At 34.0% G+C, this 17640-nt stretch overlaps 1 protein-coding gene and 1 long non-coding RNA gene across 2 annotated transcripts; one reads left to right on the top strand and one right to left on the bottom strand.

Annotated features, from left to right (window-relative positions):
- The first annotated feature begins 7646 nt into the window (after window positions 1-7646).
- On the top strand, window positions 7647-9031 carry LOC137642257 (uncharacterized). Its single transcript, XR_011044718.1, has 2 exons — window positions 7647-7722; window positions 8836-9031. It is a non-coding gene; the product is annotated as an uncharacterized lncRNA (long non-coding RNA).
- Window positions 9032-11698: 2667 nt separating this feature from the next.
- LOC137643316 (golgin subfamily A member 6-like protein 2) lies at window positions 11699-12166 on the bottom strand. The gene has a single exon (XM_068376153.1). It carries the CDS (start codon window positions 12164-12166, stop codon window positions 11699-11701), a length of 468 nt encoding a protein of 155 aa, XP_068232254.1.
- Between the last annotated feature and the right edge of the window lie 5474 nt (window positions 12167-17640).

The following is a 17640-nucleotide window of genomic DNA, read 5'->3' on the forward strand; positions in this document are numbered from 1 at the left end:
TATGCAAGGCTATGAATTTCTAATTGGTTCGGTATGTTATTCATTATTCATTAAGCCAGTTTTGTAGAAGGTCTTCTGCTGAGGACAGTGCTTTAGGTTGTGGTATGCAAGGCTATGAATTTCTAATTGGTTCGGTATGTTATTCATTATTCATTACTCCAGTTTTGTAGAAAGTCTACTGCTTAGGACAGTGTTTTAGGTTGTGGTATGCAAGGCTATGAATTTCTAATTGGTTCGGTATGTTATTCATTATTTATTACTCCAGTTTTGTAGAAAGTCTACTGCTTAGGACAGTGTTTTAGGTTGTGGTATGCAAAGCTATGAATTTCTAATTGGTTCGGTATGTTATTCATTATTCAGTACTCCAGTTTTGTAGAAAGTCTACTGCTTAGGACAGTGTTTTAGGTTGTGGTATGCAAAGCTATGAATTTCTAATTGGTTCGGTATGTTATTCATTATTCAGTACTCCAGTTTTGTAGAAAGTCTACTGCTTAGGACAGTGTTTTAGGTTGTGGTATGCAAAGCTATGAATTTCTAATTGGTTCGGTATGTTATTCATTATTCAGTACTCCAGTTTTGTAGAAAGTCTACTGCTTAGGACAGTGTTTTAGGTTGTGGTATGCAAAGCTATGAATTTCTAATTGGTTCGGTATGTTATTCATTATTCAGTACTCCAGTTTTGTAGAAGGTCTACTGCTTAGGACAGTGTTTTAGGTTGTGGTATGCAAAGCTATGAATTTCTAATTGGGTCGGTATGTTATTCATTATTCAGTACTCCAGTTTTGTAGAAAGTCTACTGCTTAGGACAGTGTTTTAGGTTGTGGTATGCAAGGCTATGAATTTCTAATTGGTTCGGTGTTATTCATTATTCATCACTCCAGTTTTGTAGAAAGTCTACTACTTGGGACAAGGTTTTGGGTTGTGGTTTGCAAGGCTACGTATTTCTTATTGGTTCGGTATGTTATTCATTATTCAGTACTCCAGTTTGTTGAAAGTCTACTGCTTAGGATAGTGTTTTAGGTTGTGATATGCAAGGCTATGAATTAATAATTGGTTCGGTATGTTATTCATTATTCATTACTCCAGTTTTGTAGAAAGTCTACTGCTTAGGACAGTGCTTTAGGTTGTGGTATGCGAGGCTATGAATTTCTAATTGGTTCAGTATGTTATTCATTATTCATTACTCCAGTTTTGTAGAAAGTCTACTGCTTAGGACAGTGCTTCAGGTTGTGGTATGCGAGGCTATGAATTTCTAATTGGTTCAGTATGTTATTCATTATTCATTACTCCAGTTTTGTAGAAAGTCTACTGCTTAGGACAGTGCTTTAGGTTGTGGTATGCGAGGCTATGAATTTCTAATTGGTTCAGTATGTTATTCATTATTCATTACTCCAGTTTTGTAGAAAGTCTACTGCTTAGGATAGTGCTTTAGGTTGTGGTATGCAAGGCTATGAATTAATAATTGGTTCGGTATGTTATTCATTATTCATTACTCCAGTTTTGTAGAAAGTCTACTGCTTAGGACAGTGCTTTAGGTTGTGGTATGCAAGGCTATGAATTTCTAATTGGTTCGGTATGTTATTCATTATTCATTACTCCAGTTTTGTAGAAAGTCTACTGCTTAGGACAGTGCTTTAGGTTGTGGTATGCAAGGCTATGAATTTCTAATTGGTTCGGTATGTTATTCATTATTCATTACTCCAGTTTTGTTGAAAGTCTACTGCTTAGGACAGTGCTTTAGGTTTTGGTATGCGAGGCTATGAATTTTTTAATTGGTTCAGTATGTTATTCATTATTCATTACTCCAGTTTTGTAGAAAGTCTACTGCTTAGGACAGTGCTTTAGGTTGTGGTATGCAAGGCTATGAATTTCTAATTGGTTCGGTATGTTATTCATTATTCATTACGCCAGTTTTGTAGAAAGTCTACTGCTTAGGACAGTGCTTTAGGTTGTGGTATGCATGGCTATGAATTTCTAATTGGTTCGGTATGTTATTCATTATTCATTACTCCAGTTTTGTAGAAAGTCTACTGCTTAGGACAGTGCTTTAGGTTGTGGTATGCAAGGCTATGAATTTCTAATTGGTTCGGTATGTTATTCACTATTCATTACGCCAGTTTTGTAGAAAGTCTACTGCTTAGGACAGTGTTTTAGGTTGTGGTATGCAAGGCTGTGAATTTCTAATCGGTTCGGTACGTTATTCATTATTCATTACTCTAGTTTTGTAGAAAGTCTACTGCTTAGGACAGTGCTTTAGTTTGTGGTATGCAAGGCTATGAATTTCTAATTGGTGGTATGGTATTCATTATTCATTACTCCAGTTTTGTAGAAAGTCTACTGCTTAGGACAGTGCTTTAGGTTGTGGTATGCAAGGCTATGAATTTCTAATTGGTTCGGTATGTTATTCATTATTCATTACTTCAGTTTTGTTGAAAGTCTACTGCTTAGGACAGTGCTTTAGGTTGTGGTATGCAAGGCTATGAATTTCTAATTGGTTCGGTATGTTATTCATTATTCATTACGCCAGTTTTGTAGAAAGTCTACTGCTTAGGACAGTGTTTTAGGTTGTGGTATGCAAGGCTATGAATTTCTAATTGGTTCATTATGTTATTCATTATTCATTTCTCCAGTTTTGTAGAAAGTCTACTGCTTAGGACAGTGCTTTAGGTTGTGGTATGCAAGGCTATGAATTTCTAATTGGTTCGGTATGTTATTCATTATTCATTACTCCAGTTTTGTAGAAAGTCTACTGCTTAGGACAGGGCTTTAGGTTGTGGTATGCAAGGCTATGAATTTCTAATTGGTTCGGTATGTTATTCATTATTAATTACTCCAGTTTTGTTGAAAGTCTACTGCTTAGGACAGTGCTTTAGGTTGTGGTATGCGAGGCTATGAATTTCTAATTGGTTCAGTATGTTATTCATTATTCATTACTCCAGTTTTGTAGAAAGTCTACTGCTTAGGACAGTGCTTTAGGTTGTGGTATGCAAGGCTATGAATTTCTAATTGGTTCGGTATGTTATTCACTATTCATTACGCCAGTTTTGTAGAAAGTCTACTGCTTAGGACAGTGTTTTAGGTTGTGGTATGCAAGGCTGTGAATTTCTAATCGGTTCGGTACGTTATTCATTATTCATTACTCTAGTTTTGTAGAAAGTCTACTGCTTAGGACAGTGCTTTAGTTTGTGGTATGCAAGGCTATGAATTTCTAATTGGTGGTATGTTATTCATTATTCATTACTCCAGTTTTGTAGAAAGTCTACTGCTTAGGACAGTGCTTTAGGTTGTGGTATGCAAGGCTATGAATTTCTAATTGGTTCGGTACGTTTTTCATTATTCATTAATCCAGTTTTGTAGAAAGTCTACTGCTTAGGACAGTGTTTTAGGTTATGGTATGCAAGGCTATAAATTTCTAATTGGTTCGGTATGTTATTCACTATTCATTACGCCAGTTTTGTTGAAAGTCTACTGCTTAGGACAGTGCTTTAGGTTGTGGTATGCGAGGCTATGAATTTCTAATTGGTTCAGTATGTTATTCATTATTCATTACTCCAGTTTTGTAGAAAGTCTACTGCTTAGGACAGTGCTTTAGGTTGTGGTATGCAAGGCTATGAATTTCTAATTGGTTCAGTATGTTATTCATTATTCATTACGCCAGTTTTGTAGAAAGTCTACTGCTTAGGACAGTGTTTTAGGTTGTGGTATGCAAGGCTGTGAATTTCTAATCGGTTCGGTACGTTATTCATTATTCATTACTCTAGTTTTGTAGAAAGTCTACTGCTTAGGACAGTGCTTTAGTTTGTGGTATGCAAGGCTATGAATTTCTAATTGGTGGTATGTTATTCATTATTCATTACTCCAGTTTTGTAGAAAGTCTACTGCTTAGGACAGTGCTTTAGGTTGTGGTATGCAAGGCTATGAATTTCTAATTGGTTCGGTACGTTTTTCATTATTCATTAATCCAGTTTTGTAGAAAGTCTACTGCTTAGGACAGTGTTTTAGGTTATGGTATGCAAGGCTATAAATTTCTAATTGGTTCGGTATGTTATTCACTATTCATTACGCCAGTTTTGTAGAAAGTCTACTGCTTAGGACAGTGCTTTAGGTTGTGGTATGCAAGGCTATAAATTTTTAATTGGTTCGGTATGTTATTAATTATTCATTACGCCAGTTTTGTAGAAATTCTACTACTTAGGACAGTGTTTTAGGTTGTGGTATGCAAGGCTATGAATTTCTAATTGTTTCGGTATGTTATTCATTATTCATTACTCCAGTTTTGTAGAATGTCTACTGCTTAGGACAGTGTTTTAGGTTGTGGTATGCAAGGCTATGAATTTCTAATTGGTTAGGTATGTTATTCATTATTCATTACTCCAGTTTTGTAGAATGTCTACTGCTTAGGACAGTGTTTTAGATTGTGGTATGCAAGGCTATGAATTTATAATTGGTTCGGTATGTTATTCATTATTCATTACTCCAGTTTTTGATTGCCTATAGCATACTGTGTGATCGTTGCTAAGCCTTAAGAGCTATAGTCTAAGGTCCAGCCTCCCAAGATAAGTGTTCCTTTACACGAGGTTAGAGCCCATGATATGTCTGATACTTCATTCGGGGTATGGGGAAACTTTACTTGGGAGTAACTAATTGGTATTTGCAATAGGTTATTTCCTTAGTATCAAAGTTCTAGAATGGAGAAACCAAATTAGTTATTTAATAAAGACTAGGAATCCGTACGGAATTAAATTGAATATTCATAGTGTAGGGGGGAGAGAACTTCTATTCTACCTGTAGTTGGAGATGGGAAAAAAATTAAAGCTGTCTTAACAATGCTCGTTCGTGCTAAGATATTTGGTTAATTCTATTATAAAATATTGACTAGAATTTAGGTTTAACTGTTATGCTAGATATTCTTTAGATTTTAATACTCCAAAATCAAACCATTGTTCTCTAGTCTTGGGTGGTGTCAGACTGTGCCATGGTCTTCCACTGTCTTGGGCTAGCTATCTCTTGCTTGAGAGAGCACTTGGGCATTATTCTCTTATTTAGCTGCTTTATTTTTCTCCAAGTTTATATTTTGAGATTTATTCTGTTTAAATATTTTAATTGTTTATTAATTTAGTTTATTTCCTTTCCTCACAAGGGTATTTTCCCTGTTGGAGCCCTTAGGCTTATAGCTTCCTGCTTATAGCTTAGCTTGTAATAATAAGGATTTACGAGATTCTGCGAAGAAAGTTTGTAGACACCATTTTGATACTTTTATAGATCTTCACTGCGTTGATCCAGCCTAATGTATTGAAAGATACGTGCTCACAAGTTTTAACTCTTGCTCGTAACATTACATAATATTTGGAAAATCTCTCATTTTAATGTTTGCGAGCATCCTTGTAATACTTGGATATATAATATTCAGGCTAATATCTTGTTTCACTAATTGGGTAAATAAATGTATATTGATAATCACTTAATGTAAGATTTGCTAGGTGTTAAAAGCATAACTCCTAACTTCAGCCAACTTAGTCACTTTAAAAAATGCCTATTTCTTTAGATATGCATAGCTCCATTTGAAATATTTAACTTTGATATCTTAGCCTTGTTCTAGCATGAGATTTTTACTCCCCGCACATGTTAAGTCAGGGTTATAACTGCCGTGTCAGTTAAGCTGGTCTTTATCCTTAAGTTTGGTAGTACGTAAGGTAAGTTTCTCGTAAATATCTTGGTAATTTTATTATGAAATTAAAATGTTTGACGGAATTTCACAGCATAGGATAGTTTGGTTCTGTAAATTTTTTCCAGTAACTCGTACTCCTTACAGTTATTTCTAGAATAAAATCTGTCCAACATCCTTGCCCAGAGTTTTAACTTTTGTTGTGATAGCGTTTTTCTTGTTCAGTTCCGGGCCTTAAATCAGTACGAAATGGCTTTAAAAGAAATTTATAAACACATCATAGACTTGAAGTTTGGAGCACGTAGTTTTCAGTTTTGTCATGCTAGAAATATTTCACTTCGAAAAGTTTAATATTTTTGAAAAGCTGTCCCAATCTGCAGAGGGTCTGTTAACTTTCAAATAGGCGAAAATTGGATTCTTATTGTTTATAGGTTATATTTTGAAGACACTTATAGTTTACACTAGCAACTGACTTTAATTGGCGTTATTTACACTAGCAACTGACTTTAATTAGCGTTTACACTACAAACTGTATAGTCTATTTCGGATATTTATTTATAATTGGCTCCTTTCACTATATAGCTATTGCTTGTATAACCGAAATCGGAATGTGCCGCTTGTAAGACTTATACAAGCCTGTTGAAATTAATGAACCACGCAGAGCAAACTATAGTATGAATCCTTCAATTTAGCTGTGCAAGATATTCTATATTACTAGTTTCTCTAGCTTGAGGGTACACTCGGGCATACTATTTTCTTCCTCTCGTTAGTTTTCCTAGTTTGTATTGGAAATTTTTGTTACTATTCTTTGAATATTTTTTCCATGCTTCCTTTCCTCACTGAACTTTTTTTCCCTGTTGGAGCCCCTGGGCTTATAACATCCTGCTTTTCCAACTATGGTTGTATCTTAGCAATTAATAATAATTTGGAGCCATTAAATTGCAATGTTTAATATATCTAAATTACCTATACATGATAAAAATTTCTAATTCACTGAAAATATAAAATTTAGCTTGGTGTTTTTTAATTATGATCGGAAGCAATTTTTATATTAGGTGTTTGATTGTCATATGTGCAATAGATAAATCATGATTGATTTTTGTATGAACTGCAAAACGGTTGTAAATTTCCCATAGTTTTTGCTTTTCTGTTTGTGACATTCCTATCATGAGGGGAACTGAAGTTGTAAAAAGTGCAGTTTTAAGCCTTAAATTCTTTAAATTTGACTTGATATTGTCTTTTAATAGTTGGCATAGATTCTTAAGTTTCGAATTTTATTTGGATTAACGTACTTTCCCTTATTTCCATGCATTTATTACAATTGAGTATTTGCTTCATTTTCTAAAATTAGTGAATAGCAATGCTATCATTTTCTTGCCACTACACGAGAATATTTTTTTTTCAAAATTGAGTTTCGATCTTCTAATAAAGTCTTGAGTATTCAGTCATTGACAATCGCCCGAATTAGAAAGTGTCCTTAAGCTCTTGATAAAAAGACGAAGCAAAAACCAATAACTCATAAGCTCAATTAACGAGGTATTTGTAAAACTGAATAAAACTCCAAACACTGCCACGAACAACTTCCATAGAAAATGGGATGGAAAACAGTTTTTGTTATTCGTCGGGAAGTAATGGCAAACAAAACCAGTCTTTTAGTATTTTGATTGTTTCATTACTGTTAATCGGTTTTTGTTTACGGTAATTTTTGTATTACGATGAATGACGAAACAAAATTTAAAAACCAATTCATATATCTTAAAGTATTTGAATGAATGGTCTTCTCTCCCTCAGTACTGGGACATAGGGCACACCTTCCATGAATAAAATTTAATCAGTTATAAAAACTTATATTTAATTTTAAGCATTATACCTTATATGCACTTCTGCAATACTTAAATATCTACTTTGCATATTTTTAATAGGTACGTGAGTTCTGAAATACTTTTTTAGCCTTTCAATATTTTAACAAACTTTGTTTTACAGGTGGAACCTTGAGCATTATGGAGACTTGATTCTTCCATGTGAAGAGGAACTGGCAGCTCAAATATGATTTCCAGGTAATTTTCATGATTTATTTGTAGATTTTAACATTTGAATTGCAGTAAGAATTTATTTCTAAAAGAACTGTTTACGCAGTATTATATTCTTTAGATACCAAAAGCTATTTTTATCAGATCTAGTTTTTGAAATTTTTATATCCTTGGTAGACTATTGGAAAATTTGTTCAGAAGCGGCTAGACATGTATAATCTCTACTTTATAGCACGGTAATATGAAATATTTCTTAATCAGCAGGCTTGAAGGATTGTAATGATGGCAAATAAGGTTTGATTTGGTGGATTCGCAGTATTAAAATGTCTTCTAAAGTTCGTTGTTTGCAATGAAGACTGAACCATATGCCTAGTTAATTAAGTTTCTAATTTTTTGACATTGGAATTTAAATGTATAGTGGTAGTGTACTGCCATGTAATGTAAACATATCAACTGTGCCTCTCTGAGCTATTGCTGTCCCTAGTGAAATTAAAGCTTAAATTAAAAACGTGTAAATGAAATTACATTAACTATTTGCCCCCACATACAAAACTGGAAAAGGCAGTTTTGATAGGATTATATCTATCACAAATATGTGAACATTCGTAGCAGTGATGAATGTAATGTAAATGTTATTTGCTTCCTGATTGTGTAAATTAAATGCAATAACAAAACTGTCAATATGGAGATGAGTATCTTTTAGAATAACTTGAAGTCATAGGGGTACATGAACCGAGAATCTAGTTGGGGAGTCAGATTGGTAAGTCACTGTCTACTGCCAATTTTACCCAGGCTTTTGACAAAGGATCTTAAAATAATCTTAGAGAGAACAACTCTGGGCAATCGACAATATGCAATAGAGTATTACAGCTTGGTGTTGAGTGATTGATATGCTTTTTAGAATAGACTACCTCAGTACCCTGTAATACTGTGATGGATGACTTTGCCTGACGAATACTTAACTATTGTCAAGCCCTAGATAGGTTGCCCATAACTATTATACAAAATTTTGGCAATATACTTTATTATGCATTCAGATCATATCTAATCATATTCAGGTCACTTATAAATAAAAGCATGGGATTTAAAATACTGTAAATTGGTAGGCAAATTTAATAATCTTCGAATCGTAATTTTCAGATCACTGCCGGATTCCAGGGCTTGCCACCTCCAGAACTAAAACCCATGGCATGTTAAACCTACTTCGCTTGATGTCTGAAAACTGCTAAATTGATATGTCATTGCCAGTGAAATTGCTAGTGGAATTTGAAGACCTGTGATCTTAAAATTTCTGTAAATTTTGTAAGTTTTATGGTTCAGTAAACTATAAAGTTTCCTTATTTTTTCTTTAATCATTTCATAGAATATTTATTGCATAAGAATAATTCTAAAATATTTTCATTGAAATGTATTGAAGGCTTAAAACCTTATTCTTTATAGTAAGACTCTATCATGATTGTAAAATACACGAGGTTAGCTTTACTAGAGCTTTTTACAACAGAATTAGGATTTTTTCACTTTAAGACTATTAAGTGGTTGAAAAAATCTTTTGGAAAAAGAATTTAAAACAGAAAAAATATCGTGAATAAAAGGCATCATGCATTAATGTATTAATAGCATTTGCAATGAATTTTCCTGAAAAATTGAATGAAATGACTCCCTTAAGGAATCTGAAACTCTATTGTGCAACAAACTAAAATCGAACTCTATGTAATAGTAATTTTTATGTAAACAGAATAACGCTTTTTTTAAGATATAACTGTAGGTGGACTGGTTTTTCTCTTGGTCAGTTTATTTTAACTAAAGAAAACCCGATACTGTACAGTGTTCAGATATAGTTCATGAAAAGCTACAGCATAATGGCCTTTGGGGGGAATCTCTACAGAAAGTTTGAAATTATATCTGAAGTTGACGGGAAATTAAGGTTAAGGAAAATTTATGGTTCAGGATATAAATTTTTTGGGGTAATATTAGTGTGTTCTAGCTAACAAATCTAATTCTTTTTAGTTGACTTCTCATAGTTAAAATTCACTCTTAACTGTTGACACATTGCTCTGTAATGGAAGTCTTTCATTAAGTAGTTAGATCCCATTTCACGGAATAATAAGCTAACCAAAAATTGAAACTCTTAGCCGTGCAGATATTATTCATATTCCAGTCTGTAAAAGCTAAGCTTTTAGAGCCGTCTAAGTGTTTTAGGTGCGAGAACTGTGGTCATAATCATAAAAGGGTCATTTAAAACTAGGGTTACTCTTCGTAGAAATAATTCTAGACTAATCCTGCAGTCGTAATCACTTGCTAATTAGTGTTGAGGCTTGTCTCATTAGTATATTAAATATCAGGCACCATAAATTCAGTTATTGAATTGATACCTAAAGAATATTTTTCTAATGCTATGAGGTGCATGATACAATATCTACTACTGTGGGTGTATTTAATGCATTTTTCTATTTCCCAAGAAATAAGCAATTTACTGCAATACTATTAGTTTTGTTCTAATAATGTCTGAATTAGGTCTGTACTGAGGTATTACTCACTGGTGTTAGTCTGAATTGAGCGTTATGTTTAGTTAACTTTTTTAGCTTTACGTACTTTAAAAGTTAATTTCTCAAACTTTGTATTTTTTAGACTAAAGCCTTTTTCTATTTCTAATTATCCAACTTTTCCGACAGCTTCTTGGGTGATAAAGGATGATTTGAAAGAAACCAGCCGCAGTAAATTGAACATTGAAATAATGGAGTGTAGGTTACTGCAAACCATGATAGTATATGCAAGCAGCCTGATCTATAATGACTGTATAAGCAAGCAGCCTTATCTATTACAATGACACTATAAGCAATCAGCCTGATCTAGTGGTAAACTGATCAGGCAGGTACTCTGACAACTTGAAGCTTAAGAAACAAATGACCAGTTACAATTAAGGTTAGTATTGTGCATTTTGTCGAACAGATTTTAAAATAACTAAAGGCATGGGAGTAAATAGATTTCGGCAGGTTGGTGCGGAATAATCTTTTAGGTAGCTAGTTTTTTACGCCGCTGATTGATATTATTTTAGGCTGCTGATAGTTATTTCTGCCTTGGAAATCTCTAAGGCAGCCAATGTAAAATAATTTAAGCAGCTGGAGTGTTAATAATTTCCTAGGCATCAGAATAGAAGACTGAATTATTATTTTTAGCCAACTAATGAAAGAAGTTATTTTGGAAAGTATTAGTCTATTGTACGTAAGAGACTTACTAAACTTATTATGCAACTTCCCTGCTTAATTTTGATTTATGCGTGGAAATTTTGTGCTTATCAAAATGTTAAGATATCCTTCAGATACACTGCAAAATGTTTGAACATTACCACTGTGTGGGTAACATATTTCCAGCTTGTGTGTCCATACAATTAGATGATACTAACAGCATTCCATCTTTTACAGGTAAAAGATGGGAGTATCCAGCTATGAGAGATGACTTCAACTTTAGAGTGAGATGACCATGATGGACTATGACTGTTTCAACCGTGATGGACTGTGATGGACTAAGTCAAGATGTATGTTTCACGTAACTTAAAATAGATGCTACAATCAAAATGTGGGTTGCTACACTTGGAAGAAGCCCTGAACAACAAAAATTAAATAGTATACAAATCATGTAATTGCTGGATAAGTAAAGAAGACAGTAACTATACAATAAATTTTATTAATATCCTTTTAACAATACATCCTGTAAAATAATAATGCTAAAACGCAGTTATAAATATATATACTGTAGTATATATATTTATAACTGCTTTTTTCTTATATGTTCAGCGTAACTATTCTTCTCTGCACTACAACAGTGTTTTTCGTCTTTCCTTCTCTGCGCTGCAATAGTATATCTCATCTCTGCTCTCCAACAGTATTTCTCTTCTCTACGCTCCAACAGCATTTCTCGTCTTTTCTTCTCTGCTCTCCAACAGCATTTCTCGTCTTTTCTTCTCTGCTCTCAAACAGCATTTCTCGTCTTTTCTTCTCTGCTCTCAAACAGCATTTCTCGTTTTCTCTTCTCTGCTCTCCAACAGCATTTCTAGTCTTCTTTTCTCTGCGCTCCAACAGCATTTCTCTTCTTTTCTTCTCTGCGCTCCAACAGCATTTCTCTGCTCTCCAACAGCATTTCTCGTCTTCTCTGCACTCCTCCATTTCTCGTCTTTTCTTCTCTGCGCTCCAACAGCATTTCTCGTCTTTTCTTCTCTGCTCTCCAACAGCATTTCTGGTCTTTTCTTCTCTGCGCTCCAACAGCATTTCTCGTCTTTTCTTCTCTGCTCTCCAACAGCATTTCTGGTCTTTTCTTCTCTGCGCTCCAACAGCATTTCTCTGCTCTCCAACAGCATTTCTCGTCTTCTCTGCACTCCTCCATTTCTCGTCTTTTCTTCTCTGCTCTCAAACAGCATTTCTAGTCTTTTCTCTGCTCTCCAATAGTATTTCTCATCTCTGCTCTCCAACAGCATTTCTTATCTCTTCGCTCCAATTTCATGTCTTCAGAGTATATTACCAATAGTTGCCTCCAAAAAGATGATTGTACTTTTATACCAGTACTTTTTATCACTATCCTCCTCCATCTTCTAATTTTCTTGCAAAAACTTTCATGCACTTGTACGGTGAAGCCATCTTCATCATCAAAACTTCATGGATCTCCTGTAAAAGTGAAAATTTGATTATCAGCAAATAAATCGGCAGCAGTTTAAGAACTAAATTCAAGTCAACGAATCAATGATAAGTTACTACTATAAAGTATATAAACTTTAATCCTCAACAATTAAAAGGGACAATTAATGATCAGTATGCGCATAAAAATGACAAATGTAAACGATAAGACTATCTTAACGAAGGCTCCATTTGTAACTGGCTTACTATACTTTGCAACATTTAGTATCTTAATTCTATTAACATTTATTAGTACTCATTTCTTTGAAACTATCTTTTGTGTAAAAGTAGAAATGAGTAAAAATTGACATTTTGGTAATATTTTTTACCTTGTCAAATTTACACGTTACTTAAGACCTACTGGATATAAATACTAGAACAGATAAAACCCTAGATGAAAATTCCATTTAATAAAATACAGGGACTAAGCAAAGTAACTAATCATGATTTTATAAATTCACAAAAAGAAGTTTTCTTACAGACTATACTTTGGGTAATAAAAATTGGACGTGTCTAAGATACAAAAATTAAATATTTCACATTATAAACTCAAATTCCAGTTAGAGTTTGTTGCTTAAGGTAAGAAAACGTATGCAAAAAATTAGTCAAGAACTGGATTATGTAACTGAAATCAAAATTTTAAGGTAACAAAAATTAACGTATGCAAAAGTGAGTCGCAAGAACTAGATCATCTAACTAAGTGAAATCAAAATTTTATACAAGTTGAACCAAAGTTTGGAGAACACCTTTAAACCAATGCTGCTTTATTTTAAAATGCTTCAAAGTCCCACAAAATTAATAAGAATTATCTAACTAGATAAATATACAATACTAAAGTCATCAATAATTCCCAGGTTGTGGATCCCCCAAATAGCATTCACTTAATCAAAATTAAAGAACCAAAGTTATCTAAATCTCTCCAGCAGACAATTTACAATCCAGAGGCCGGATAACTTTATAGTGTTTTACAAATTTTATATAAGTCCTCCACTCAGCTCTAAAGTCCTCCACTCCAAAGCCCTTTACTTGAAAACTGCACAGGATGATTCACTCGAACAAAAATTAAATTAATTATTATTAAGACTTTGACAAATGAACCCTTTTGCCACTAAAGCCCTTTACTTGAAAACTGCTCCAGAAGATCCACTTAACAAAAATGAAATCGTTAATTGTTATTAAGATTTTGACAAATGAACCATTTTGCAACTAAAGCCTTTACTTTAAAACAAAGACTCACTCGAACAAAAAAATTAAATCTTTAATTGTTTAGATTTTGACAAATGAACCATTTTGAAAACTATGTAAAAACATCGATTAAGCGCCTTCAAAGCCACTAACTAAAAATGAACGTCCTTAATAAAACTAAGGTCAGCTCTCTTGTTCAAGAGGACATTTTATAGGACCTTTGAGGCTTCAATTATATTCCCAGGCAACGAATTTAAGTTCCAATAACCAATGCTCTACAGAATGATATAAACTTCTTTAACAGGTACGCTAAAGCTAAAAACTTCTAAAGCAAATTTGATTAAATTAAGAATTTGTTGAAAAAAATATTCTAAACCCCGGTAATGGAAGACAAATCTATGTCAAATTAAATACTTTTAGCCTTATCTATACCTGTCCCACTATATAATTCCTTTCGTTCAATGACTATACCAAGATGTAAAACAGGCTCTAAAGCAAATTTAATTGAATTACTTGGCTAAAATTAGATTACAAACCCGATTAATGGAAGCTTATTTTAAATTAAATATATTTTTGGCCTTAACAATACCAGTCACACTATATAATTCCTGCCGTTCAATTACTATACCAAGATGGTAAAACTGGCTCAGTCTGGATATCCTACTTCCTTTTTGTCCGGTTCACTACCTCTAGAAAATTTCTTTGGCTCTAAACTCAATTTTATCTTCGATCAAAGCAATTACACACTTTAAGCTGAAGTGGAATTCACAATGTGAGTATATGCGCAAAAAAGCTTCAGAATAAAAAAAAGAACCGGTAAAATTATGCTATTCTACTATAATGAAGCCCTGTGTTAACCTTGAACGAGGCACTAATATTATTCGTGGAACTAAGGGCATCGAACTTGAGATTTTTAGCCTGGCATAAAAAAAAGAAAAGCTCACTTGGGACAACCAATGGAACTGCTTTAACTATTACTGGTTTAGCCAACAAAATATATTCTTCCACGAGAAGTTCAGTCCAAAAATACAATATTGTAACAGAAAATACCTTGCGGCCATATTTTCTACACCACAAAAAATTCGAACTTAGGATTCTTAGCCTGGCCTAAGAAACAGCAAGAGCACTTGGGACAAACGACATTGGAACTGCTTTAACTATTAAAATCTGGTTTGGCTAACAAAATATATTCTCCCACGAGAACTTCAATCTAAAAATATAAACTATTATTGTTAAAGAAAATACCTTGCGGCCATATTTTCTACACCTAAAATTCTTATTTTTTGCACCAAACTCATGAAATCAAAGCAAACGGAAATTATCAACTTCCACAGGGATTAAACTAGACATTGGCTAACATCCATTTGTCAAGAAGCGAATGAAGCAAAGCCTGGTTTCTGAGGAGTATTTGCCCAAAATTCTGGTCTGCACTGGCCCAATACCTATAAATTTCCCCAATTGCTAGGACCATGAGAAACTGCACCTTGTCAAAGATTATAAACCGTGAATGAAGCCGACTAGTTTTTGAATAGTATTTGCCCAAAATTCTGGTATGCACTGGTCCAAAACCTATAAATTTCCCCAATTGCTAGGACACTTAAAAAACTGCACCTTGTCAAAGATTATAAACCAGATATCAAAACTCATATTTTACTTACAAGTTATTGAAGTACCTAGTCGTTGCCACCAGTCCATAAGTGAACTTTAGAGGCTTATTTTTCAGAATTCAATTCGGTTCTACAGCCAAGGACATCTGAGAAACGAAGTCATACAAAAGGTCTATGGTATCCATGATTTGGTGGCTCTCTACACTGTACGTGGCGCCATCTACGATGGGGTTTTACCATTATCAGAAATTTTGGAAAATACATATTCTGATTTTCAAACGTTGCAATTATAGATATTTCACTTTATAATAAACAATAAAAACAATTCTGAGTCGTTTTTATACAGCCTAAGTTTCTGGAAAGTTTAATTTGTATTAAAAATTAGGTTGCTATAAAGATTGAGTTTATAATTATCAAAATATTCTTCTTAAATATCAGAACATTTATTTTACAGTCTATGGTTTTACTAGAAATGTATTGTAAACCTACATAATGTTTATGACACATTCAGCACTCATGGAATTGTTGACATTATTATAGTTTTCTCACGTTATTATGTTAAGAAAGTTTTTCACACATCTTCATTATTATATCTATCTTTCTAAATAATTTTCTATTTATCTCTCTATCTACCTATATGTGTGTGTTTCATAAAAAAGCCATGAAAGAAACAAAAAAGTCTTCAACTCACTTATATTCCGACAAATGTATTGCTCCCGGTCTCTGCCAAAAAGGAGAGAGGGAACATCAGCTACAAAGAATTTATATATATATATATATATATATATATATATATATATATATATATATATATATACAGTATATATATATGTATATATATATATATATATATATATATATATATATATATAGAGAGAGAGAGAGAGAGAGAGAGAGAGAGAGAGAGAGAGAGAGAGAGAGAGAGAGAGAGAGAGAGTATTTAAGCTGGACCTAGTTTCTTCCAGGTACATTCTCGCTGTTTCTATATTCTTTGTGGCTAGTCTTCAAGTTGACGTCTAAACCTAGAATTATCAAACAGATTTATTTTATTCTGATTGGATTCAAGATAGTTTTGTCTATAAAAGTCTCTTTAATTATCCATCAGATGAATTAATTTTGTTTGATTTATAACAGTGGATTCCTGATTCTTCTTCCTGTTAGGACCACGGTCCAGATTCTGTAACTTAAGACGAGCACTTTTGAAAAGCAAATATGACTTAGGATCACGGTCCAGATACTGGAACTTAGTCAGCGCACTTTTGAAAAGCAAATGTAACTTAGGACCACGGTCCAGATTCTAGAACTTAGAGCACTTTTGAAAAGCAAATATGACTTAGGGTCACGGTCCAGATACTGGAACTTAGTCAGCGCACTTTTGAAAAGCAAATGTAACTTAGGACCACGGTCCAGATTCTAGAACTTGGAGCACTTTTGAAAAGCAAATATGACTTAGGATCACGGTCCAGATACTGGAACTTAGTCAGCGCACTTTTGAAAAGCATATGTAACTTAGGACCACGGTCCAGATTCTAGAACTTGGAGCACTTTTGAAAAGCAAATATGACTTAGGATCACGGTCCAGATACTGGAACTTAGTCAGCGCACTTTTGAAAAGCAAATGTAACTTAGGACCACGGTCCAGATTCTAGAACTTAGAGCACTTTTGAAAAGCAAATATGACTTAGGATCACGGTCCAGATACTGGAACTTAGTCAGCACACTTTTGAAAAGCAAATGTAACTTAGGACCACGGTCCAGATTCTAGAACTTAGAGCACTTTTGAAAAGCAAATATGACTTAGGATCACGGTCCAGATACTGGAACTTAGTCAGAGCACTTTTTAAAAGCAAATATGACTTAGGACCACGGTCCAGATACTGGAAGTTAGGCAGAGCACTTTTGAAAAGCAAATATGACTTAGGATCACGGTCCAGATACTGGAACTTAGAGCACTTTTTAAAAGCAAATATGACTTAGGACCACGGTCCAGCTACTGGAACTTTGTCAGAGCACTTTTGAAAAGCAAATATAACTTAGGACCACGGTCCAGATACTGGAACTTAGTCAGAGCACTTTTGAAAAGCAAATATAACTTAGGACCACGGTTCAGATACTGGAACTTAGTCAGCGCACTTTTGAAAAGCAAATATAACTTAGGACCACGGTCCAGCTACTGGAAGTTAGGCAGAGCACTTTTGAAAAACAAATGTGACTAAGGACAACGGTCCAGATACCAGATCTTAGGACGAGCCCTTTTGTAAAAGCAAATAGGACTTACTTCATTTGATGCAATGGCCAAAGTCCTGACGTGATCGAAAATTCCAGAGCTCTCTAAGCCACTTATAACTTCTCCTGAGGGGGGTGGAGGGAGGCACCTTAACATGGACGAAAGGATTTGCTTATCGCCATGATCAGCATAGCTGTAATACTCAGGGCCACCCATACTAGGATTTTTTGCTTTGAGTGATCAGGCAAAAATCTCCTAC

The sequence above is a fragment of the Palaemon carinicauda genome, chromosome 6, assembly GCF_036898095.1.
Source record: "Palaemon carinicauda isolate YSFRI2023 chromosome 6, ASM3689809v2, whole genome shotgun sequence".
Classification (NCBI taxonomy): Eukaryota; Metazoa; Arthropoda; class Malacostraca; order Decapoda; family Palaemonidae; genus Palaemon; species Palaemon carinicauda.